Source organism: Eucalyptus grandis, chromosome 3, assembly GCF_016545825.1.
Source record: "Eucalyptus grandis isolate ANBG69807.140 chromosome 3, ASM1654582v1, whole genome shotgun sequence".
In the NCBI taxonomy this organism is placed as follows: domain Eukaryota; kingdom Viridiplantae; phylum Streptophyta; class Magnoliopsida; order Myrtales; family Myrtaceae; genus Eucalyptus; species Eucalyptus grandis.
Genome location: NC_052614.1, coordinates 8,599,024 through 8,625,805, shown reverse-complemented (window position 1 = coordinate 8,625,805; position 26,782 = coordinate 8,599,024). Strand labels below are relative to the sequence as shown.

Here is a 26,782-nt window from a genome sequence, read left to right as displayed (position 1 = left end):
CGCTCTTGGGGAACTATGGAAATCGGCACGAAAATGAACAGAATGCGTCTGGCTACATAGAAAGTCCGTGAAAAATCCCAAGTGAAAAATGTTCGAATTCAGGAAACCGGACCATGATGTAAGTGGAAATGGCAAGTGGCCCTGGCATGATCCGTAAGGGCTTGGGACATGGGTCAGACCGGCATGCCGTGCTGATCCTTGGGTTGGCCCACGGGGCCAGATCCCATGCAGCCCCTCAGGCCGCCTGCAACACATTTGAGTTTGCAATAGGGTTGTGGGGTCTTTCGCATTTTGAACATAAAGAAGAACAAATTTATTAGAGGGACAACGTGCGCAAACTATATGTTCAGGATGCAGCCGACGGATGCTTAGGTGGTTTAAGAACTGTACTTAAAAAAATGCTCAGTCTATTGCACCTTCATTTAAATTATATGTACAGCAAAATTGCACCATAAACCAATTGGTCTATGATTCTAGCACCAGGTATCTCGCAACTTTCTGCGCACTAATTCACACAATCACAAGCGCTCAAATGCATCCAATATGCTGGACATGGTCACAGTTTCTATTCACTTGCCTTTCATTTTGCTGGCTTTATTTGCCCTCTTCTTAAACTTAGTGCTTTTAAGGGAGAGTGCACTCGAGGCACTCTTGCCTTCGAGCATTTTCGTCATCTTCACAACACTTGTCATTCCCTTCCTCGCTGCTGCCCGATGCTCTGGTCTCCGGCTCATCATCTTACGATCGAGGGGCCAGTAGGCATAGGGCTCAAGCTTGTCCTTCCTCTTCAAGTCTCCACGAGCTTTCTTACTAGCATACTCATTCCCTGTGTAAGCCCAGCCTGATTCCGACGTCTTTTTACGCTTCTGGGCTTTCCTTGAAGAGTCCACGGAAAGATGACTACCAGCTTCACTCCTGGAATCTGAATCTGGGTTGGCTGCCGAGGATTTCTTTGACCCCTTTCCCTCATGGATTACTAGACGACCTTCGGAGTCTATCTCTAGGTCATCATCAGACTCTGCCTTCCGTTTTCCTTGCTGGGATCCTCTAAGGGCTGACCTCATTTTCTGCCGATCAAGCATATCGAGAGGTTCGTCCTCCAATTGGTCCAAAAAGTCTTCTGGCAGGCTTTTGGCAGATCCATGCGATCTCTTAGACCTAGACAAATTGAGCATTTGTATGAGTCCAATGGTAGGATGGTAGCTGGCTACATAATTCATCAGACAGTCTAAAGAAAGCTCTTCAACAATACAAGTGATATGAGACGTATTACTGAGGCATATGGTTCCTATTTTTAAAAATAAATAAAGTAATTCGTCCAACAGTGATAACAGAAATCACTTTACAAAGATAAGTGAAATGAGATGTGCATGAATGAGGTCAACCTCCGTCTGGCTAAAATATGCACAAGTTGCTAATATTTTGAGCAGAAATGTCTCGCCTACCTAAAACATGCACATAAAATTTTTGCAAGAGTACAGCATCAAGTACCCACCGTAATGAAGTAGCCTTTGACTTTAATAATGAGGAAGCCCTGCTCCGTCTGCCAATATTTGTCTCACTGTCCATATAATCAGTCTCACCATCTGAGCTGTCTTCATCACCAGAATCGGAAAATATCTTTGTATGATTCCATCTGCTAAGCCTGATGAGGGAGAGAGAGGAAGAGAGAGAGGAGGATTAGTACAGTTAAAAACTCCAGTGGATGTGGTAAAACAACGTAATGAGGGGAAAGTTGACTGATAACACTCTTTCCTGACAGTAGATACCACTTTAATTTTACTGATTTAGATCTGCATTAGACATCTCATGCATCTGTTTATGTTTGCAAATTTGTCAGGCTTAAAGCATGGTAATCATCAGCCAGAAAATAACAGGCATAAGGCCAATCTGAGCTTGCTTGCTGCTGCTTCAATCTTCCCGATTTGGACATGGTTAAAAGCACGCATATGATCAGCATGTATAATGAGAATTCATTTACTAGTCCAGCCTGAGACAGCATATCTTAAGAGTAACTAAGCATCCTTTCCAGAATTAATTGGGAAAAAACAATGAACTAGGATATCCTTAAAGATAAGCCTTGAGGATATTTTTTATTTGAAGGCCCTGATGGGAATATCTTATTCCTCTCCGAGTCACACTAGAGATGGCAGAGGTCTGAACAAGAGTGCAGGATGATGCTCAATGGAAAGTTTTACAATTAGAAATGGAAAGCTGAAACATAGGATGCATACACATGCCTGTGCCCTTGTTTTTCAGAGAGAGAGAGACAGACAGACAGACAGACAGAACAAACTAAACACATTTACATACTCTTTAAGTATCACGATCCAAAAGACAATTCATTCAGAAAGCAGCAAAATGCTGTAGACTATAACAGAAGAGTCATAGTAATCCCATGCGGTCATAGGACGCCTTCTTATCCAAGAAAGTCAATTCAGAAGTGACATGCAGAAAATGTAAACAGCAAAATCCACCAATCTGAATTTGTTTGCATTTGAGAGACGGAGACAGAGACAGACACCTGGATGTGGTGGCTTTGGACAGATGAGACCTGCTTTCCTCTGAATTCGTTGCTCGCTTTCTCTCCTTTCGCTCCTTAATCTATATGGAGAAATAGTTAGCAAAAATTTCAGAGGACACTTGATAAAATTCCATGGGAAGATGATAAAAGTACCTTTCTTATGTTAGTAAGGAGTTTCATGTGTTCTTCAGGCATTACAGCCTTTACAGCATCCAAGCCACATTTCTTGACTAGCATTTCCAGGAGGACTTTAACCTATCGAAAAATAGTAAGCAGAAGAATTAATCCCCACAGTAATATCAGTTAACAGCTCACCCACAGCATGATGGGGCAAGATTTTCCTAGTATTGTAGTAATCAGATAAAAACGAAACAATGATGCTGACTCTAGCCGCCAAATAGACAGCCAGAGACAAACTCGTTCAATGATTCAACTGGGGAAAAGAAAAAGAAAAGGAAAAAAAGGGAAAATTGAAGGACTGAAAGGGCTGCAGAAGGAAAAACCAGCTGCAGGCCCATTATATCTCTACACTTATATCTCTTATTGAGCAGCTATCTACATAAGGAAGAAACGTAAAACATATGGTTTGGTATCAATAGTTCATAACATTTTTCGACAGTCAAATTGATGATAGTTAGCTTCTTTAGTTAGGTAAAAACATTCCCCTGAACATGATGGTAAGGGTGGGACCTCATCCTCTATAACACCAAGCAACTTTAACGAAAAGGATTCTAGGTTCCACAGCTCAGAAGAACTCCAGAAATAGTTACACACCTTAGAAAGAAGAAAGCCTGCTTCTTCCAAGAAAATATAGAACAGAGGAAAAACATATGACTTAAGAGAAACAAAAACCTTGCAGCATAAGACACAACTTAATTTAAGAAAAAAGGAGATAATTTGAAACCTTTGATTTAAAATGATTTTTCGTGTTATCTTGCCACTTCAACAAGCCTTCCACCATGCTTCCCAAGTGCATCTGCAACGAATCAACTTGAGATTTGGCAACCAGTACCTTCAGAAGACCTAAATTTGCCTGCATAAGTAAATGGATTCCATGAAGCCAATCACTCACTATTACAATAAATCAATATCCACACGAACATAGGATGAACTTACCTTAATTATTTCTCTGTTCTTTCTCTGAAGAAGAAGAAACGTGGAAGGGAGAACATTGTATGCAGTTGAGACAAGATCTGTGAACTCATAAGCCAAGCGAGCCAGGCCTTTCGCTGCAGCACTGATCATATGAGGAGTTTCACCTGCCAAACCTCCAGCTACCTGCTCCAATAGCATAGCTAAAGAGTAAGTACTAATCATTATTATGCCTTGCTCAATTTTCAGAACCCATATCCCCAGACAGAAGGCAACGTTAACCGAAGCTGGACATATAAAACCTGGCCAGAAAACTGGCACTTAGTACATTACTTAGAATGTCAGCAATCAACAACCAGATAGACTACAGACCATGTTAAAAAATTGAAGCAAGTTTTCCTTTGTTCCCCCCTTTTCTTCATCACCAAATGCATGCCCAATTTCCACAAGGATGTCGTATGCCCTGTTTCTAGTCTTCTTGTTAGCCTGTGAAGGCAAATAAAATCTAGTAAGCATCTTATCAGGAACCTGATTAAAACAATAAAAATAAAAAGCAGATATATCATATAGAGTAACAAAGGCTCTATAATTAGTCAACATAAAGTACCTCTTTCAAAGCCAATATTATCTCGGTTAAGAACGAACAGATGATCTCAGGTTTGGTTTTGTCTGAACCATCCTATAAACAAGGAAAACTTTTAAGCATTTTATCCATCAATAGAATATTAAGATATTTGAATGGATTGGAAAAAGGCTTTATCATACTTAATCAACAGAAGAGCTAGAGTTTCAACCTTAGAAAGATGGACTATAAGAAAGTACAAGCATTCAAGCCTATAACGTTTTGCTGAAAAATGACATGCGGGTAGCACTTCAACCATAAGCTTCAGCAACTCCTCAAGCTTTGATGAAAGAAACCTATCATAATTCTTGAAAAAAAAACAGAAAACACAACAAAATTGTAAAGGAGTAAGAAACACGGCCAATGTTTGTGAAATCGAAGCTAAACACCACAAAAACTCACAACCATCAAGCTAGGGAGTCAGATTAAGTATTTCAAACAGGCCTCATAATGCCTTTCATTCATAGATTCAAATAAAATGCACAAAAGGAATCGTAATTTTTTCTAGGGCAGGTAAGAAAAGAGTTGACCAATTAGGGCTCTGAGTCTGGGTTTCAATATGCATGAACTGTCTTGCTGTCAACAATGAACCCAATCTGTTCCATTCCATGCATTATTAAACTAAGTATAAAGTTCTACTCATTTTGGGATGTTATAGAAAAAAATTCATCAAATTGCATTCAGTGGAAATATGCAGAGATAAACTGAACCAAGGAGATAAGTACCTTAAGCATTACTGAAAGAACTTTGTATGCCTTCTTCTGGATAGCACCGTCTGCGTCCTGCAAAGAAGCCTCAAATTTTGTTACCTCAACTTGTAGTCTGTTGTTGAAATCATCTTGAGTAAAACAAGGGATATACGTAGATTCACTGACTAACCTGCAATGCTGGCTGTATAGCTTTAAACAGAACATCAACCTCTGCGATATTCAATCCAGGCAAAAGAGAAGCAGCCAAGTCAAATAGCTTTCCCCTGCATATATTGTGACCCGAAAAGCTAATTTGTCAGTAAATCCAGCATCCGCATTCACTTTTGCCAAGAGAATACAGATGCATAAGGTAAAGAGGACTAACATTAAACTGATGCAACTAAACACGAGCTGTGAAAAATACATGAACTAGAGTGAGGGGAAGGACAGACCGAAGAACAGAAGGTGAACTTTCATTGGATGTATCATCACTTTCCATGGAGTTTGGCTTTCTAGAATCGCGCACTTTCGCAGCTTCCAGAGTGACTTTCAGTAGCTTTTGCATTGTACTTTTATATAGTCTTGATATTACTGCTTTATCTGCTATTGAAGACAAAGCAGCAATTGTAGACTGCATAGAGAGCAAAAAAAGTCACTAGCAAGTATCAACCAATCTAATGACAGCACCAAACAAAACACAGGTTTTAGAACAAAACTCGGCAAGACTTGTTACCAATCTCAAAGCACAGCTTTTATCAAATACTAGAACCAGGGCCATTTCTTAGGTAAACTCATACAATGCACATTAAAGCGCACAGTTCATTAGATCTAACTAAACAAGAAAAGTTATAGTACCTGGAGACAGCCACCATCATCTTTTTTGGAATTCAGAAAGATTCCAGACAAAACTGACAAAAATTCACGAGCAGATGACCTCAGTGCACTCAAATTATCAGTGGCAACCTGCCGAGTGTAACGAGACACAGCTTTCTCTGCAGATGTACCAAACTCAGTGCCTGAAGATTCATCATTTTCATTCAAAACCCTGTGATTCTGATTAATAAGTAGTTGCAGGCTGGAACATATTACACCACGAACATCAGGTTCTTCACGAAGAGCTTTGCATAATGCATTCTCCAAGTCTTTCAAACTTTGAGCTGTATCCACAGCATAGTTGCAAAATGATGGCAACAGGGACCATAAAGAGTATACAAGGGCATCTGCACTTCTAGCTGAAACGACTCTTCCTTCTAGCTCAAGCTGGCAAAAGTCATGTGTGACTAACAGAACAAACAAAAGGAGGCAAATTTTTAACTGACCCCTAGCTCCATACCTTACGTGCTTTCTGTTTTATAAAACCAACTGAATCCAGAACTGATTCCATGAAATAGCTCAAGTGGGCACCTACGGTGTACTGCTTCAAAACTGGGAAGAGCCAGACATTCACCTCAGATAGGTCATCAGACTCCAGATTGAGGGAGAGAAGGCTTAAAAACATTTCGGGACCAAGGGCGACAACTGCTGATCCAACGCATTCATGCAACTGCAGCACAATGGCATTATAAGTCAACAGGCACAAATCAGAATTAACAATACTTTGTTTGAACAGGAACAGAAGTGAGAATCAACCAAGCATAAATCTCAAGTGGAAATCCTAAATAAAAATTATTCTCATTAATCCCCAGAAGCATTGGACTGCTCACCAGCTCAAATCAGATTTTTAACTGGTAGACGACTGCATACAGATCCACAAATATTTTATTGATATCTCTGAGAGAGAGAGAGAGAGAGAGAGAGAGCACAAGTAAATGTTCATGTGATACGCATTTCCAGTTGAGAAAATTAAATACCAAAAATCAAATTACCACATTCCTTCTGCAATCCTTTCAAAAAACCAATATCCCAACAAGTGAAAGGTAAGGGTGCGCATGACAAAATTTATGTTTCTCGATTTCTCTGTTTCTCTGTTCCCCGGAACAGGTTTGGAACAGAAATCCGTTTAGTAACGCAATTTGATTTTCTATTTTTGAAACAGATTTATATTCTAGAAATAGAGAAATTAAAGAAATCAGAAGCTGAAATTTTTAACTTCTCAGTTTCTGAAATAGAAATCAGAAACTGAAATCAAACCATATAAAAGAATCTTGCACTTTCTTGCTAACTTTAATTCACTCATAACCACAACTTCACAAATTATTACTAATTTTCTTTTTTTTTTTTTTTATTTTGCTTGTGTTTTTTCTTTTTTTGCATTTTTTTTTTTTATAACTTCCTCTTTAGGATGAAAGGCAATTGAATGAGTCCCCAATTTTCAAAAACAACCAAAGTTCTTAAATGCTTACTTAAAAACAATGTGACTCTTTCCTCCTAGAAAAGGTATGCGCATGGCTAGTTGAAGAAAAAATTCTTACGTAATAGATGAATAAAAAACGTGACTAGAGATTTAACCTTATTTTTTTACGGATTCAAAATTCTTGCAAAATTAAAATAATTAGATTGTTACACAATCTTGAATTTTAATTCGAAAGCAAAAATTCAAGAGAATCTCTCTCTTTGCTATGCAAGGGCCATTAAAGGTTCATTGAGCAACAATAAAGAAATTAGGGATGAACAACTGGACTGATTCAATTCGAGAATCAAAATAAACCTACCTTTCCCTGATTAGTTCCTATCCATAAACATTACTTTAAGGTAAAATTCTCACATATTCTTTTACACCATTAATCTTATTTTGTTGATAATATTGTATAATACTAGTTTTTGATAAAATGACAAGGCTGTATAGGCGCCATTGATGGCACCCATATTCATGCTTCCGCAGTACTTGTCTGAACCTACACAAGATGGGCTTGCAAACGATACATTGACCAAGAAGGAAATCAAATAAATACGCTTAGGAAAACAATTGCTAATAAAATGGCAAGGGATAATAATATGCCGGAAATTCCATGAAATTGTATTTTCAACTTTTGTAATGTATTAGTATTATTTCGATTATTATTTTGTATTTGAGGATTTTCCATGTTGTTTTAGTATTATTTCAACTATTATTTTGTATTTGAGGATTTCCTATATAGTTATCTAATCAATTTCTATTACTAGAAATAGAAATTTTGTTATGTTATCAAACGGGCTTCTTTGCTCAAAAATTTGTCCGGAAAATAGAAATTAAGAAATTGATTTCTGGCCAGAAATCAATTTCTATTTCAGAAATTTTGTCATGCGCAGCCTAAAAATGCGCTAAGGAAACTGCTGAGACTTTTGCTTAGGACACAGAATTGCAGCTAGTAATAAGAAGCACACAACTCCCCAAAATATAAACATGCCCAAAAGGAAGCATAAGCTGAATCGCAGGTTGCAGTGACCTAAATAATCTACAAAGATTTCTGCTGAGTAACAACTGCAGTTATATAAAAACGCACCTGTTTCCTGTAAGGAAAATCTTCATCAGGCAACTTCTGTATGTCTCCCAAGCTCTTAAGTGTTCCTCTCAGAAGATAAGAAGCATTATTTTCTGAAAAAGAAGAGTTCTTGAATTTTGAGAAACTTATTTACAAGAAAAAGTCAAAGCAGATCTTTTATGCGAGCACAGCATACAAGAATGGGACTCGTTTAGATTATTCCAGTACATAGCAAAGAAACACCAACCATGGGAGATAAGAGGGTTGACCCCTGTACTGCTTAGAATAATCATCATTTCTTAGGATGTCTAGAAAACTGCATCAACTTTAAATGACGCTTAGAAGTCAACCCATTACAATTTATACAGCACATTAAATGATAACAGAGCCTGGGCAGATGAATTTCTCGGTTCAGCTATAGAGAGAGAGAGAGAGAGAGAGAGAGAGAGAGAGAGAGAGAGAGAGAGAGAGAGAGAGAGAGAGAGAGAGAATACCTAATTTTTTAAAAGTAGCTGAAATAATTTGGAAGGCTATGTCCCAGACAGCACTAAAACGATAATCCAGCAAACTCTCAATAGTCACACAAATTCTTTCGATGCAAGTGGGTCCAGATTTTCTTGATTCTGCGTTTGCATGTATCTTGATCTGCTTTACCCCTTGATTGATCAAATCTTCATCAATGCAAGAGTCTATGAGACTCTTGAATGTTTCTGCTGAAGCAAAAATGGCTTCCTCATGCTCAGATGGCAGAATCTCTGCCAAAGCAAAGAGGAAAACATGAGATAGCATTCATTTTGTTCCCTCTCGAGAACCAAGAAGCTAAACACTGACTTAAACAAGAAATCCAAGACATGCCAAATGCAAACTGAGCTATATTTCTTCTCATGTAACAGAGGAGGAGGAATTTTTGGAACTGATGACTCACCTCTAAGTGCATTGAATATCAGAGGGAGCTTAACAACGCATATTTGCCTATTCAAGGAATAAACTTTTTTCATTCCAGCATCCAGTAAACGAGCAGTGAATGTCATGCCATCCACAGATGTTTCACTTGTAGATACTAAATGAGCTAATGAGCATAACAAATCAAGCAGGGCTTCAGGAGACACTTCTGAAGTTGGATATAGACAAAGAGCACTCAAGCCATCTGTTACACGCCTCGTAACAAGGGGCTGGCGAAGTTCCAAAAGGGTTTTGAAGTACTTAAGAGTATTGGTTGTATGCTTCAATGACATGAATGGTAGACACTCTTTCAAAGCGTCGAGAACATAAAGGACTTCCTGTGCTCCTCTAGATCCTTCTGTAGCATCGCCTTTTGATCCACCAGCAAGCAGTAGAAATCTTTCAAACATGCTTGTTAATCCTTCGCTTGCAGGCACTACTGCTGGCATCCCGTGAAAGCTTTGCAAAACATCCCGTAAACAGAGGTGCGATTGCCTTCTTATCTGTTGAACACCAGTAGGAAAAGTATTTTCATTACTTTAGCTTCATGTATTGAACATGGCAAGAGATGACACACATACAAAAACTGCTCCGTTCGAAAATTCCCAAATTTCCATTTCTCGAAATCCCAACTATCAGATGAGAAGTCTAAACTCTTAATTCTAGGAAGAGAGAAATTAGCACTTCAGAAATCAGCAAAATTGAAAGTACGAGAAATCATGAAAAACTAAAAATTGACAACAATTGCCAAGGAATTGTTGCAGCAGGAACTATTAGACCCACATTGATCTTTCTCAATCCCACAACTGCAATTTAAAGAAATGGGGCTCTGGGAAAAAATCTCAATATCGTATTCGTTGCAAGGCAACCATAGCATCAAATTCGAATTTTCTCATCAAACACTGCCCACTCCCAACTTAAATCACCGAAAGGTCATACAGAGGCCGAACAAAAAACCACCTTCGGGTGCCAGTCGGTCAGGAAACCGAGCAGAACTCCATACAATTGCGCCACGCTAGACCAATTCGCATCCTTAGAAACGCTCAACAAATGCGAAACGCACTTCAACCCCGAACCCACCGCTCCGGGCGGCAAAGAACCGCCGCGGACCACCTTCAGAACGAGCTCCGACATATACTGGCTCCTCTTCCTCACCATGGAAGCGGCAACCTTGGGCAACAGCAGGCAGAGTATCGTCATCAGCGATTCCACGACGTGGCCCTGAGGATCGGGGCCGGCGGAGGCGGAGAGGATCCTGTCGAGCGACGAGCAGGTGGCGCCGAAGTAGGCGATCGGGGTGCGGGGCAGGTTCTGGTCCTTGAGCTCCTGGGACATGGCGCCGATCACGGCGCAGAGATGCTGGTGCTCGTCCCGCGCGGAGCCGCCATAGCGGGCGAGGATCGAGCCGCAGAAGTCGTCGTCCTCGGCGGCGGCGGCGGGGTCGTGGGGAGGTGGCGACGACCCCGCGTCGAACTCGATGCCCTCCATGGTCGGCGGCGGAGAGGCGAGTGGCGAGCGGCGAGCGTCGGGGGCGGCGGGGGCGGAGGAGCTCGAGGTTTAATGGCGGACTGAGGGGAAAAATCTTGGTCGGTCGGTGGAGCTGGGGAGACGATGATGATGGTTGGAGTTTTAGGGTTTATCGAATGGGCTTGAGCAAAGGCCCGACCGACGTTGCTAGGCCCAGCCCAACTAAACTATTAACGAGGCCCAAATTGTTTTTTTGGGTCTCTATTAATGGCAATGACCTCTGAAAGATAACCTGGGCCTGCTGGCCGCATAGACCCGTTGAATACATCGGTGTCGTATATAGAGTAGAGATGCCAAATGGGTCGGACTGCAATGCTCGGCGGCGGAGCAGGCGGTGTCGGCATGGCTTGTTTGTGGAGCAAGCCATGCTTGGGCACGGCGCAACATGTGACCCGTCACTCTATGCTTGGGCATGCCTATATTTTTAGTGGTCGATGACTATCGATCACGGGCGCAAAAGTTTGGGAAAAAATTGCACAAATGGCCCTTCCGGACACAAATAATTGGGAAAAAAAATGGCATGTGTTGGACTGAACCGTCACGATCCATGGGCCCAAGCTACACATGTCCAGCACGGGCCTCATACCATGCTAGGCCGAGGCGACGTGTTTGGCCATCTTGGCACACCCCAAACGCATTAATATGGGTTGGCCAGGCACGGCCCATAACAGACTGGGTCATGTTGAGCCCGGCCCATTTTACACCACTGGTTGTCAAATGGGTGTAGCCACGACAACGGGCGATATGAAACGAAAATTTGAGACAATCCAACAGATATGCCAAGTTCATACAACCACTCAAAATAGCCCTTCTTCAAATATCAGGCCGTTACCTAGGTAGAAGCGACAAGTTATTCTATTGAAAAGATGCCTTAAATCAAATGACAAATGGTAAAATCGAGGGCTTTATAGATGATAAAATTTTAGAGAAGTTCCATATTGAAAATTTTGTGTGATGTGGAGCAATTTATATATTTGACCTCTAATTTATTTGATTAAGTTTTTAAATGAAAGTGGATCTAATTCAATATGTTGATGGATTCAAATTTAGTCTCCCTCTCGGTGCTCTCTTTAGATAAAGGAATCAGACTTCTGTTACCGGGTACCAACAAATGGTGTTAGAGTTGGTCCTATTGGTAAATTGGTGGACCCCCAATCCGATAAAATGCAAAATGGTACTTGGATTAAGTGAATTATTGATATGCATATATGAGTTGTGTCGGAGAGAATCTCACATTGAACAATTACTGTAGTGTGGAGTAATTTATAACTTATTGATTTTAACTTTTGAGTGAATATGGATCTAACTAGAAATGTTGACAAGATTGAACTTCTATCGTGTGATTTCAACGTTAAACTCTAAATCGATCTCCATTTCATGTAATGAAAACCTTTCATTCGGGCGCAAGAGGGTTATAATTTCCCTACCTAGCCTCGAGGGCGAAAGTACGAATCCAGCCATTCAAATTCTAGATTTAAACCTAGAAACGCAAAATTCAACACGAATGGCTCAGACCATCTTAGACAACCAAGCATGAAACGGATATTCCGAAAGACCAAACGGAACAAAAGGCCAAGATGCCCATCCCGAGCTGGAAAGCCAAACTCAAGTCCATGTCCTGTCCGGCGCTTAATTTTGAACCAGCCATGAATGAAAAAGACAAGGAAGAGGGCGATCCTCCAATGACAGCGACATCATGGCAATTACGGGTGAGGTGATGTCGCCGATAAGTGCAAGAAGAAAAGACACAGGCTGGACATTGGTCGAAAATATCGTTTGGGTGAGACTAGTGACAAAGCCGGTGGTCCCTCCCCGATCTCGTCGGATGGCCGCCGTTGCTTTGGCCCTCGCTGTGGCGTCCCGTGACAGAAGATGTAGCCCACAAATTTTCATCGCGATTGCGAAGTGTGGATACCTGACATGTTGGTGGGTGAAGGATAGAGCTTGAGCATCGAGCGAGAGCGGCCCGGAAGCCATGTTTTACATGGTGCAACGTCCCTATTGAGAGACAATTCTCCGATAATCCTTTCCCGGATAAGCCTGCGCGGTCGTCCTTATGCGGTGCGAGGGCATTGAAGAGGCAAGAGTTGCTTGGACCTGAATCTGCATGAAACGGGTCAATCTTAGCCATTAATCATGCACGTTCGTGGTGTGTCTCTATTGAGAAATAGATATCCGACGGTCCCTTTTTGGGTACGCCTCTACGGAGGTGATAGTCGCCTAGACCCAAATCCACATGAAGATGGGTCAATCTCGGCCGTTAATCTCGCAAGTTCTTGCAACTTATGGTTTTTAGATGATCACCAATTAAATTGTGTCTGATCTACGGATTTTAGTCCAACAAGTTTTTTCTTTTTCTGCATTAGAGACCATGTAAAACTTTGCTTGTGCTCCATGTGAGCTCAACTTATGGTCAATATCGGTGGGCTTAAATTAAAGTGACGTCCTAATAGCTCTTGTTTAGAAGCAGTAATAAGAGGATTAGGTGGGAAACCTAGGTAGCCAATCTCATCAAAGCATGTGCAATGCAGCGGCATCTTCCGAACTACTGTTTGGCAAGAATTGGGAAAATCACGTCCTTCAAAATTGTCTTCCACCACGTTGTTTAAGAATAGCGTCAAAGCAAGTACAATTGCCGCTTTTTTTCGTTGATTGGATTAGGAGAAATTAGTGGCACAACTATTTCTTGCTGTTGTCAAAAGTAAGATTTTATTCATCTCCACAAAAAACAAAAGAAACAACACAATTCAACTGCAAAGCAAGATAAATCCCAAATAGTTCCAAAAGAAAACCTCATTAGAACAAAATTAGGGATCACCTACTCAAATAGCAGAATTACTGATTTCCTCAAACTAAAATTGATGGTCCATTACCAAACTTGTCATTTGGTGGTCCACATCTAGGTTCGGTATCCTCAACACCATCGCTGTTCAGAATAAAAAATGTTAACTTAGCACAAATTTGATTGTGAGAGTAAAATCTTCACAAAACTCCTCAAATCTCTTGCAAATGGACTTGTACACCAAGGAAATCCAAGGGAGGCGAAACCTCGAAAACATACACACAAAAGTTCCCAAATTTATATTAGATTGGGATAGAAATCTCCTCAAAATGGGGGAGAAAAACTTCTAAATCTAAAGTAGATCAAAAGGAAAAAGCTCTCTAAATGGGAGGAAAGCAAGGAAAACAAAACAAAGAACCAAATTAGTAAAAGAAAAAGGGTGAGGAGGTAGAGATCTAACTCAGACCCTCCCTCTATGGAGATTGAAAAGGAAAGTCGTGTGGAGATAACTCTCCAACTCAAAAGACGCCTTTGTGACACCCTCCCCGAAATTCAAAGACTTTCACGTTAAAAAGACAGAAAAAGAAAAAGAAAAAAGAGAACATCACAACATTGTAAGATGAGGACAATCTCATTAATATGGAAATGAGGCCTCGTTAACCAGTATTCTAGTGCATTCTTTCACACGGGGAAAATATTTCGATTTTCAAGACAATGATTACATATGATACAAGAGAAATAGTGCACTAAAAAAGATGTCAAAGTTTTCTCCTACACGGTGGTCAATTCTGTCGGTAGATGTCGGAGCTATTGCAATGACAACCTCAAGTCGATCCTTTCAAATTGACCTAAAATGGAAGAACTTGGTGGAGGAATTCGATTTTATCTCTAGTAAATCGGAAAGGTTTAGGAGCGAAACGGAAATCTTCCGTCATTTCAGTGGGGCAAACTGGCATATTCCCAAATAAAATAGTGGGGTGTCTTAACTGCAAGGAACTGGTCAGCAATCAACCGAAGGAATATGCCAAGAGACAGAGGATTCCCCCTCAACCAATCGACCCGACGGATGGAGATGGCAAGAGCTTGACCAGCCAAGCCAGCAGCCGCAAAGCGGCTTCCTCCAATTAACACGTGCCTCATCGTTCACCCCGATCTCTGTAGCCATCTCTATCTCCATCTCAATCTCTGTGGGACTTTTTTTTTATGCTGTCGAAAGCGAAGAAGAAGAAGAATCTAATAATGGGTATTCCCAAGAATTCTAGGGGAAGAGTGGTACGATTTTCCCATCTAGATGTTAGTAAGTGACGAAGAAATCCCACTTTTTTACTTCGGAAGATCAATTTAATGCTCACCAAACAGTTCCCTGAATGGTGGGTTCATTGAATGACGATCTAAAAACCCGAATTCATCGGATCTGCTCATGCATATGCCCACAGGATCAAAAGAGAAATTGCTAATGACAGAGCAAGAACGAACAGAAGAAATTGCTGTTTTCGTTTTCCCATCCAAGTGTCAATTAAGTGTTGAAAAAATCCCATATTTTACTTCGAAAGTCAATTTAATCCGCACCAGACAGTATTCTAGATGGTGGGTTTTCATTGAACACCGATCTGCAACCCGAATTCGAAGAGGATCTGCTCATGAACATGCCCAGAGAATCAAAGAGAAATTGCTGATGAGAGAGAGCAAGAATAGAGAAGCTGCAAATCGAGAGCATTGCAATTGCATTTCATGTCATAATCTCTTTTTGGTTTTCGGCTGTTCTACTACCCAAGCAAATTTATATACAATTACATCCCCAAGTACCACAATAAGCCCCCAGAAAAAATAAAAATGGAGCTCCCGATCCGGAGCCACCGAGCCATTATTACTGCACGAACCGCCAGCTGCCGCCAGCTACCACCGCTTCCTTCTTTACCCCTTCACCTACCACCACACGGCGGCACCGCCTGAGCTGCCCCTCCTCCTCCTCCCTGCGCCGCCGCCGCCGCATCGGCTGTCGTCCCACAGCCTCACGACGGCCCCGTCCAGCGCCCCCGCGTCCTGACACCTGTACCACCACGTCTCCCCGCTCCTCGCCTTCAACACTCTCTCCCAGCTCTCCCACCACTCTCCTCCCCCGCAAGACCCGCCCTCCCCGGCGTCCCCCTCCTCCTCCTCTGCCTCCGCCGCGGACGAATCGCACACGTACTCGCACTCGCCGTCGTCCTTGTAGTAGGCCGTGAACTTCCTCCTCCCCTTCGTCACTCCGTCGCCCATCTCGCTCCGGAGACAGTAGTCGCCGCCCGACGTCGAGGCCGCGCTCGAACGATCATCGGCGGCGGCGGCATCGGCCGGCCGCAGCTCCTCCTCCGGGATCGGCCCACCGACCGCGCCCCCCACGTCGACGCGGGGCGCGGCGGGCCCGGGCTGGCGGCGGCGGCGGACAGCGGAGGAGCCGGCGGCGGCGCGGATGCCGAGCACGCTGACGGCGGCGGTCACGACGGCGACCAGCGTCCAGAGGTTGTTGACCACCGTGAAGAGCCCGAAGCTCACGTACTGGAACGCGAGCGCCTCCAGCCTGGAATCTATGGCGTCGTTCATCTCGTCCCCTCTTCTCTTCTCCACGCGCCTCCCTCGCCGGACCGGCTCCGCCGCGCCGCGGCGGTTTCCTTTTTCTCTGTGGAGTGGTGGAAGGTGGGAAGGTGGAAGCGAGCGATGAGCACGAGGTTCGGGGCCGGGTATTTATACGGTGCAGCGGAGGGGAGGGGAGGCGGGAGGAACGCGAGCCGTCGGATGGGCCAACTTGGGGGGAGGGAGGGGATCCGATGGAAGATGCCGAGAATCGAGATGGCAAGATGCTAAATGCTAACGTAGATGCGCTGCGCTGCGGCCCGCGGGGGCCGTGTACTGTTACGGGGAGATGTCGAGGACACGTGTGGCCCGGCGAGTGGTCCGGGGGCTCGATGGCGGACGCACCTGATGCTGACCCCTGGGAAAGTGTGCTCGAGTATGTGCGCGGGAGATGTGAGTGGGGCGATGTGATGCGTAGGAACAACCTAAAATTGGCTACTGGGTGGGGTCCGTCGATTAATGATCATTATGCGCCCTCCGTTGTTGGACTATCATATATCATAAAAAAATAGTGAATTTTCACTTGGTATTTAGGGGCTTTTGTTGGGTCGAAATTGATATTTATGAGTTGGCCAGGCGAACCTTGTAACATAGAATCTAGGTTTTTTTACGAGACTTTAGAACATGGCGAGGATACTATGGGAAATTTAAAGCGCTTGTGCTCTAGAGGCTTTCATCATTGTCAGTCATCTCCTTATTCGGATCTATCTAGGTATCTGAATATCTTTTTAGAATCCTTGAGAACTTACTTTTCTAAAGATTCATTTCTTTTTTAGCATGAAATCGTGAATGAGAGTAGGTGCGGCTCACCTGGACCAAATAAAGTAAATTGAGGTGTAAACGCAGCACGATTTGCGATTTGAAGTATCGGCCTATGACATACGGACAATTAGGATGCCGGAATCCATACGGCTCGAACAAAGCCCTTCTTAGTAAATACCTTTAACAAACGTGACAAAACATTTGTTCGGAGCACTGTATAAACAAACTTAATCATTGAAGGAGATTTTGGATCAAGAAATATAAATGAAGTCAATTATTTAGCATCGGTCACTAGATTAGCTCATGTATTTAATTGGGCCCACGTGATTATCTTATTGGATTATAGTGTGCACTCATGTTTTCTTTTCACTAGGGGAACATACGTGATAGATTCCGGGGAAGAATCCCCGCAGCCACCTAGAGCAAGACAAAAAGAACCACGTCGTCCAGGATTAATCAACAAACGGCACTAATGCTCTCATTAAGCACGAGAAATACTCTCGCCTTAATTTGCACCACTCTTTAATTTCAGTAACCTCTTACATTCGTTGATGTGCCAAGGCTGTGTGTGACCATTTAGATTTGTAAACTATTTAGTGAATTGCACTAATGAAATTGGATAATTTCACATCATATTCTATCCTCTCTTTTTTCTTTTTTCTTTTTGTTATGAACGACATATTAGTATCGGTGTAAATGAACCTTAAAATTGTATAGATAGAGACGTAAAGAATTTTTTACAATACTCTTGCCCGCTTCATTATTTGCTTTTTTTAAATTTATTTTTCCTATCCTTTTTTCATTTCTTTTTTTTCCTTCCATTGTTCTCTAATAGAATTTTATTAAATAGTAAACCATACTAACATAAAAATACTACAACACCTAAAACATGCAATAACTATAAATACTAAATATATAATTATTTTTATTGAATATATATGTTATAAAATAGAAAGAAATTCAAACATAGAAATACAAATAGGAATAATTTTTTAAATATTTTTTCTTATTTTGAATTTTATATTAAAATAAAAATATTATTTTAATGTTATTAATTTAATGAGTTTGTTATCTAACAAAATTAACTTTTATATTATGATATTAGAAATCTTATCCACGTTATTTTCACCTCCCCATAGAGATATTTTTATTTGGGCTATGTCCTTTTTATATTTGATTTAATCCTATTTTGGACAAGAATCAAATACATAATAGGATCAATTTTATAGGGTTAAGTGCACTAAAAGTCCTAAAATTTGTCATGAAAATACAATTGAGTGCTAAAACTTATCAAGTCATTGCAATGAAGTCATTCCATTAATTTCATCCAACTTGACAAATAGAAAATATTAACAAGTTTTAGGATTTGATTGCACTAACTTGACATGTTTTAGGACTAGATTGCATATACTTGATAAGTTTTAGGACTAGATTGCATGAACTCAATAAGTTTTAAGATTTGATTACATTTTTTTTATAAGTTTTTAGGACTTTGTAATAAGTTATGTTACTTGATTGCACTTTTTGAAAATTTTAGAATTTCAATTTCACCTTCGTGATAAGTTTCTTGACTTTTAGTACACTTATCCTGATTTCATTTTATTTTGATTTTTGTTGTGATTACCATAGGTAGCCTAAATGATTACTAAGTAATGAAACATCAATGCCATTAAAAACAATGAGAGAAAATTACTAAAAAGATCCTAAACATATTGTACGGATGTTAGTTCAGTTATACATTTTCAATTTGGCCAATTTGATCCTAAACCTATTGATGATTTGCCTAGCCAACTAATTTTGGTCGAAAAACCACTGACATGGATGTGGGTCATCCTACGTGGTATGGCCGACTCTGAAGTAGATAGTTTTTGCAAAATTTTATTTTTAAAAAGGAAAAATAAAAAATGATTTTTTATAAGTTTTTTTTTTAAATTGTTTACATTAGTACTAGACGTGCCATGTAGGACTGTTAATGTCCATATCACTAATTTTCAGCCAAAATTGGCTACAAAGATACTACCAAATCACCAAAAGATTTATGATTGAATTAGTTAAATGGAAAACTTTAGGGCTGACTTGGTATCAGTATAATAGGTTCGTGATTTTTTTAGTAATTATTTCCACTAGAGATCTGAAATTGTTGAAGAAAGAACAAGATGTATAATGATATAACTTTTATTTTTATGAACCATTAGAGGTCTTTTTCTGACATGCTACATTCAATGTACCTAACATTAAGAATTTATAAGCAACGTACAAATGGGAAGTGCAATGACATACATTATTACTGCGGACCTTGAACATAAAACTAATAGAAAAATGTTCACATTTTCTCATGGAAATTTCATATCACTTGTCATTTCCACTCAAATTTCCATTCCCCATTTTCTCCCATTTCCCAGGTAATTAAATGTAGGGCATTTGACTCTTATGTTCTGCAAAGAAGTAAAGCAAAAATCTAAAAGTGAGATGAGAGTAAGAATAGAACAAACCTAAAAAAAGTAATTAAAGATGGGAATAAAGGTAATAAAATTGCATAAAAAATGCAAATGGGCATATGATCCAATGGTAAAAGTTCAAGGATGGGATTCCGAATTGACTTTCCTAGTTTGAAGACCCCTGTAATTAAATTTTGGAATCAGAAACTGAATTGGATGGTTCCGGTTTTACCGAGGAACTGGTCAACGTTTTATTTTGCATAAAAAATCACGCTTTCATATTAAAATATATAAAAAAAATTAAAATCTCACTACAAAAGCATTTGTTTGTCAAGTGGTTATTTTGTTTATTTATTTTGGTGACTTTGGTTCGATGCTTGATAGGTACAGAAGTATCATTTCATTTTAACGATGCTTCAAACCTAGTTCAACCCATGAACTAAATTTTCGACCAAAAAAATAGCCCAAGAACTAAACTTGACAACGAACAACGTGCGCACTTTCTTTCATTGGCACATGGCCAATAGAGCCTAGAGGAATGATGGCGGTCGATTCGAATCATTGTCAGGGAAAATAAACAGACAAATTTACAAACTCTTCACAAAATGCGACAGAGTGAGAGAAGTGTAGAGATTTTCCGTAGCTTTCTTTAAAACGAGATTATTGAGACAAAAGAACACATGAAGTGTCAAAACTTGATACAATGAGACACTTATTAAGTGTCAAAAATTAGAAAGTGCCGCTTTTTAAAAAAAAAAATGGGACACTTGAGTGACACCTCTAGCAAACCTTTGCTCGCCTACATAGCTCGCCGGAGAGCTAACTTACCAAAGAAATGCAAAAATGATATCGTTTTGGCGTGGATTTGAATTTGAATTTAAAAATTGATTAAATTAAATTTAAAACCAAATTTAATTTTAAAAAAAAAGGAATGAAGAAGATGAACAACGGACTAGTGGCTAGAAACCACGGCCGACCCCCTACCGTCGTCGACCCTTCCCGGTGATGGCAGGGAGGCGATGATGGCGAGGGCTGAGCTCTCAGCCTTTGTTCATCTTCTTCCTTCTTTTTCTTCTTCTTCTACTTTTTTTAATTTTAATTTAATTAATTTTTATATTACTTATTTAGCCCCATCAGCAACAAAAGGACATCATCTTTGGTGACACGGGACCAAGTGATTTTTTTTATTTCATTTTTTATATTGCTTAAAAAGACAAACATACTATTTGAAATTATATATATCAATAATGTGACATTGAGCAAACACATTATGAATACCAGTACATAGCAAATATAAACAGATAAGGTAACCCCAAAAATTTACGCTTATTAAAAGCAACAAACCATAAAAACGAACATTCGATGAGAGGAAACAGAGGCAAGCGAACAGAAGAGAGAGACAAGGCAAGTGAGGCTAAGTCATGTGAAGATGGTTTCTTTTTCTTTTTTGTCAAATTAATATTGAGTTTCTATCTACTTTCTAATTTACATAATAAATCGAATTGTGAAGAGAATAGAAGAGGTGGTGCTAGAATTTAGAGTAGACAAAAACATAAAATAAATAATATATTAGATATGTAATATGATATATAATATATATTAAGTATAGGGTTGGTCCGGGTTGGACAACCCTAAACCCTTATGATTGAAGCCCAACCCATACAATGTAGGATCTAGGGGTCCCAAGACCAACGACAAACCCGATCCCCGTGGGAATCAAACTAGGATCAATCGGATTGGGCCGGTCCAAGGTCAATCCAAGATGACCTTGGAGCAATACTCACCCTTAATTATTTTTGCTTACTGTTCTTGGATTGTCATCAATGGACTGTTTCAAACCACAATGAAAATTTGCATTGACGCACACATACATCTGTTTTTGAAGATTTTCTAATTGCTTTGGACTACATAATATAGTGACTAAATTGCACATGTATCAAAAGTTTAGGGATCACATTAAACAAATTAAAAGTTCAAAGATCACATTGCATATTACATTAAAGTTCAGTGACAACATTGAACAAATTAGAAGTTCAAGAATCGCATTGCTCATTAAGCCAAAAAGTATGGATCATTTATGTCATTTTATCTAATTAGGAAGAAATGAATCTAGGAACCTATTCAACTATAAGATGCACGACTCTTATTTTTTATTCAATAGAACTTTTACTTGGTCTGCGCTCAAGGGGAAATCTCGATTGAAAAAACACTGCTGAAAGAAGGGAAAGAGAGAGGGGGTGATGAACAAGCTGAGGAGTCTGTCTAGATTTTGACCGTCTGACTTTGCATTCATGCTCGACTCGGTAAAACAAGAACCAAAGGCAAAGATAGGAATGCCAATGTAACCAATCACAGTTCAATTCATGAGATATTTTGCTTTTTGATTTTATGTGTTATTAGCAGTAGAACAAGTCTAACGTGACTTTTCCACCTCGAAAAGTAGATGATTGTGGACGGTCAAATTTTTTAGAAGCCTTTAACAAGCCAAACTAGCAGGAAGTCACCCCAGGCGGGTAACCCTAGGTCGCTTCAAGCGCATTAATGTCAAGTCGTGATCTAGTGATCGATTACCCCGGTGTTGATTTTCGTCCGCATAAAACAAATTACACCCCTTTCGTCGTTATGAGTAACCCTCACCGACTAAGATTAAGATCTACCTGGACTTGTGATAGATTTTGGACCCAATTCAAATAAACCCCAAGGTAGCTTCACACACATTACATTAACGCCGCTTGATAACGGATCTTATAAATTTTTTTAACATTCATATGGTCTACTTTTACTTAACAACTTAAACCAACATGATATCAGAGCTGTTGTCTAGGAAGCGCCCGATCAAGTCTATCCCACGATGGTCGCTTCTCCCGTTTCTCTGCCAAAGCCACAACTTCGTTTATTGCTTAAGACTTCCGCCACGACATTGTCATCAAATTGCCATCCTTAGACAAGCCAAATCCTGAAATTTTTAAACTCATACACCACCCTACACGCCGCCACATTTGAGATCCCCCCAAAGTCCATTGCTTGTAAGTGCAATTTCAACACTTTTAGTTGGTTGTCTCTGAAAATAAACACCACCATCAGCATCATCGTCCTCAGACAAGTCGAAACACACGATACTACAGCCTTGTTTGGTTCAGCTTTCCCAAGGGACTTTGGGGCCTCAAAGTCCCTGGGAAAAAATTTAGGTGTTTGGTTTAGCATTTGCAACTTCCCTTCGCCAAATGCTCCCCTTTGAAATGCTGAAAGCCCAAAACAGGTGGGAACCTGCTTTGGGCTTTCAGCATTTCGGAGATGCAAGTCCACATCTACTGTTATCTGTTGACTTTTTTTTTTTATCGAGTATCTTCCCCATACCCCAACCGCCAGTGAAATTGCCCAAGGTCTAGGGAACCTAGATTTGGCCGCCAGCGAGGCTGCCTAAGGTCGCGCAACCTCAGGCGCCGCCGCCTGGGCCTCGCCGGCAGCCAAATCTGGGTCTACGTGACCTAGGTAGGCGTCGCCTAGGTCGTGCAAGCCTAGATCTAGCCACTAGCGAGGCCCAAGTGGCGCCGCCTAAGGTTGCGCAACCTCAGGTAGCCTCGCTAGCAGCCAGATCTTGGTTCATGCAACCTCAGCTAGCCTCGCCGACGGCTAGATCTGGTCACCGGTGGTTGGCTGGCCATTGATCAGCGACGGAGTTTCATCAGATTTTATTTTTATTTTTTAAAATAATAATAAAATCCCTTTGCAAATGTTGGGTTTACCAAACGATACTTACACCAAAGCCACTTTCCAATGCCTAATTTGCCAAACGTTCAAGCATTCCTGAAAACTTCTTTACCCCAAAGGCATTTGCATTTGGCCAAAGGCATTTGCCCAAAGCCAAACCAAACGGGCCCTACATGTGCCATGTGACTCTGATGGTTCATGCGCCAAATGCTCATTCAATATGCGATGTCATTGTCGACGTTCCATCCTGGCATCTCTGAGTGTCTCTAGGCTCTGAACCAAAGGGCGGAGTGGTTTTCTACTAAAAGGCTATCCTTGAAGGGCTTGAACGGGAGTTGTTCGCCCACTGTGGGATGCATACCTGTAGGAAATTTACTCTCCTTCCCTGGTTCTCAGTCTAGGCCCATTCATGGTATCAGAGCCATGGTTTCGTTTTTGATATTATCCATTCCATGCGTTTGACAGGTGAATCCAGAGCTGAGAAGATATCTTCTCATTATGTCTACAGAACCAGAAATCCTCGAAGCACCAGTTTCTCTTGTTCCCTCATCTTCATCCTCAACTCCTTTAGAGTTTCATGTTTCAAATGCCTCTAAGATAGATTATCTTTATGAAGTATCTCTTAGCGATGAAACCAAGATTTCTAAAACCCAACTCCCCCTCATGAACCCTTATTCTGCTTTTGCCAAGCCTAACTCATCATTTTCACCTATCCGCTCCATCCGCCAGCTTATTCATCAAACCCCAAAACAAGTAAAGGAGTACGTTCAGTCCTCCAAATTCGACCAGCATCCTATTCCTGCTACTGAAAATGAGTACTTTGTTACTCTCCAAATCCCTCATGAATTCCCCAGACAATGGGCTCAACGGGGATACACTCATGTCCATTATGGAGACGTTCGTCTTGCTCTCACTTTCCATGGTCGTAAAGGTTTGCCAGTTGTGGCAAGAATCGCGTTGTTAGATACCAGATTCTTACAATACCAACATGCTTGCATTGGTACTATTCAAACTACTTTGAATGCAGGAACAGTCTTTGTCACTCTATATCCAAACTTCAACATCGCCCTTTCAGATCCCCAGTTACTTTCTTTTCTGAAAGTCCAAGTCTAACTTACTGGAGCCCCTCAAACTGCTGACTCTATAGCTGCAACACTACATTACCAGATGGTTTATAGAGTGCAGAACCATGCACTTCACCTCAACTTCAACAATGGTAATGAAGATGCTTTGTTTATCTCCATGCAGAATGACCAAGCATCATGTATCCATGTTCCTAAACAGATTCCGAAGGATACATTGGCTAAGCTCCTTCCAGAAACTTGGATTACCAACTACGAAAAGCTACATCAGCACAGTAAGCCTTTCCAGTCTACGAACTCAAAGTTCGTACGAAAAAAAGATGGAACTGTTTCCATCAAATTTGGCAAAGAAAAGGAAGAAAGTCCTTCTATCTTCCAAACCCTCTTCATGATTGAACCATGTGTTCCTCAATCTATTTCTGAGCCAGATCCAAAAAAACACGTTCAGCACTTCGATGGTGATGGACATCCTGTTCATTACTATAAAGATGACTATGGTCATTGTTTTTGGGATCCCTTTTGTCAATGCTCTTATTGTACAAATTCTCCTGACGAGGTAGATCCTTTTGCAAGATCTCCACCTCGACGGAAAATGCCAAAGGATAAGGTGTACCGAAAGTACTTAGACAGAGATTCCTCCTTTGATACTCTCGGTGAATGTGACAAATACCAATTCATGGTTTCTTATGCACCACCTCCACCACCAGAGTCCAGTACTACATCCCAAGCCCTACCAGATCCACCAAAAACACCACCATCTCCTCCCTAGAAGAAGCAAGCTCTCTCTCCATTTTATAAGCCAATACTCAAATGGGCTAAGAAGCACTCTTACCCCCTTGAAGTCCCAGAAGAAGCACCACACACTTCTTCTATCGCTATGTTCCAGGATACCGACTTTCCTCCTCTTGTCAAGGGAAGTTCTAAACTCTTGTTTCTTGCTGCATAAGAGTTTATTGATCCCCATGGCAGATACCGCCATGTTCCTAAAATCCCCACTCCCACTGATATGGATGAACATGGGAGACAGAAAAAAACCTCTGCCGCTGAAATTGTTCTAAATTGGCAATCAGAGACTCTGTTGGCACAAAACAATGCCTTCAAGGCAATTGACTCCAAAATTGGAAATGTGCAACAAGATCTCCGAAGGTATGAAGAAAGTACCAAAAAGATACTTTCTGAATTCCAGAAAAGGCTTCACGCTTTGGAATCGGGACAACATCTTGGGTACCATTATCTTGAAAGTCCAAAGCCGTAAATAGAGAAGCTCAAGAGGCAAATCCAGCTTCTTGAAGAAGGAAGGTTCGACCGTTTGACCCATTGGCACCTCCTGTTAAAACCGGGTATTTACCCCCACCGCCACAAACATCTATTTTTGCCACTATTCCAACAGATCATTACAGAAGAGAACTGGATATGGCAGACATACGAAATCGCCTCAAAGCCCTGCAGAAGGAAAAGGGGAAAGAAAAAATACCACCTACAAAATCAAGTTCCATTATTATAAGAGAAATGCCAGATCAGATGATGCTATCAAAACCATTAGAATCTTTTCTAAAGGATTTAGGCACCCAGGAACCTGACTCTATTATCCAACAGCCTGAACAGCCTGATTCTGCAATTCTAGAAAAATAAACTTTGCTCCCTGTAGAGCAAACTTCTCGTGATACTGAATCAGATTCTTCAGTATCCCTCTCCTCTTCTTCATCCTTCTCAATTCCTACAGTTGATTCCCTCCCCCATTGCACCAATAACTTCATCGATATTCATGGCTGACCCCCCAGATGATGAAATGGAATCAAACTATTATGAACCAGAAATTGGTCAGACAAGCAATTACGCTCAGCATGTATCCATAGCATCAAAACAATTCTTCACCATTGATGATATTCCTTATCACAAATGGCCAATAAGGCTTGAAGAATTTCACACTTGGTTGAATACCCAGTCTATCACCAACCATGATATGAATGACGTCTTGTACAACTTTGTTACAAGGTTCACAGGAAGCTTAAAACTCTGGTGGCAATCAATTTCAGAACAAGACCAGATCCATTTTCTGATGTCATCAAATTTCAGTCATGCCATCACTCTCTTATATCATGTTTTTGTGGGAAAACCCGCTGATCTCATAGAGATAAAAAGAAGAGAGTTTTTCGAGAGAAGATGCTGCTCCCTCCAGGAAAAACATCTTGATAAGCATTATCGAATAATGCTTCAGCTTTTTTATCAAGTCGAAGCAGACCCAAATCTGAAACATGTTTTCCTTAATTCCATCCCTAAAGAACTGTCCCAGATGGTTGAAAGATCTTTCTTCGGAAAACAAAAGAGAATACAAGATGTTCCCTTAGGCGAAATACAGCAAGAAGTCCATTTATATCTTGAAGAATTGTGCTTAAAACGGCAGATGGTCCGTACTTATATCACAGACGACAAGCGCCTTGAATCAGCCTGTTCTCGCCAAAAGTTAAAAATCAAATGTTCCAAGAAAGACTGTGATGGTACATGTGGCAACTATTCCCGGAAGAAGAAACATTATAAGAAGTTTTGGATAAAGAAATCCAAACATGGCTCCAAGCACTTCCGGAAAAAGAAGAAAT

The 26,782-nt window shown here is 40.8% G+C and overlaps 2 protein-coding genes across 3 annotated transcripts; both read right to left on the bottom strand.

Annotated features, from left to right (window-relative positions):
• Positions 1-376: 376 nt before the first annotated feature.
• LOC104436390 (RRP12-like protein) lies at positions 377-10,858 on the bottom strand. 2 transcript variants are annotated; one of them, XM_010049150.3, is made up of 18 exons: positions 10,231-10,858; positions 9,254-9,773; positions 8,823-9,083; positions 8,350-8,441; positions 6,261-6,470; positions 5,783-6,187; positions 5,380-5,558; positions 5,118-5,211; positions 4,964-5,020; positions 4,411-4,545; positions 4,224-4,295; positions 3,989-4,102; positions 3,641-3,802; positions 3,429-3,557; positions 2,678-2,779; positions 2,525-2,604; positions 1,496-1,645; positions 377-1,158 (listed from the first exon to the last, which is right to left on the bottom strand). In XM_010049150.3, the coding sequence occupies exons 1-18, from the start codon at positions 10,756-10,758 to the stop codon at positions 570-572; spliced, it is 3,879 nt and encodes a 1,292-aa protein (XP_010047452.2). In that variant the 5' UTR covers positions 10,759-10,858; the 3' UTR covers positions 377-569. The 2 variants fall into 2 exon arrangements, with proteins under 2 accessions (XP_010047452.2, XP_039164856.1); XM_039308922.1 differs by lacking the exon at positions 4,411-4,545.
• Positions 10,859-15,505: 4,647 nt separating this feature from the next.
• LOC104438995 lies at positions 15,506-16,162 on the bottom strand. Its single transcript, XM_039309273.1, has one exon. It carries the CDS (start codon positions 16,160-16,162, stop codon positions 15,506-15,508), a length of 657 nt encoding a protein of 218 aa, XP_039165207.1.
• Between the last annotated feature and the right edge of the window lie 10,620 nt (positions 16,163-26,782).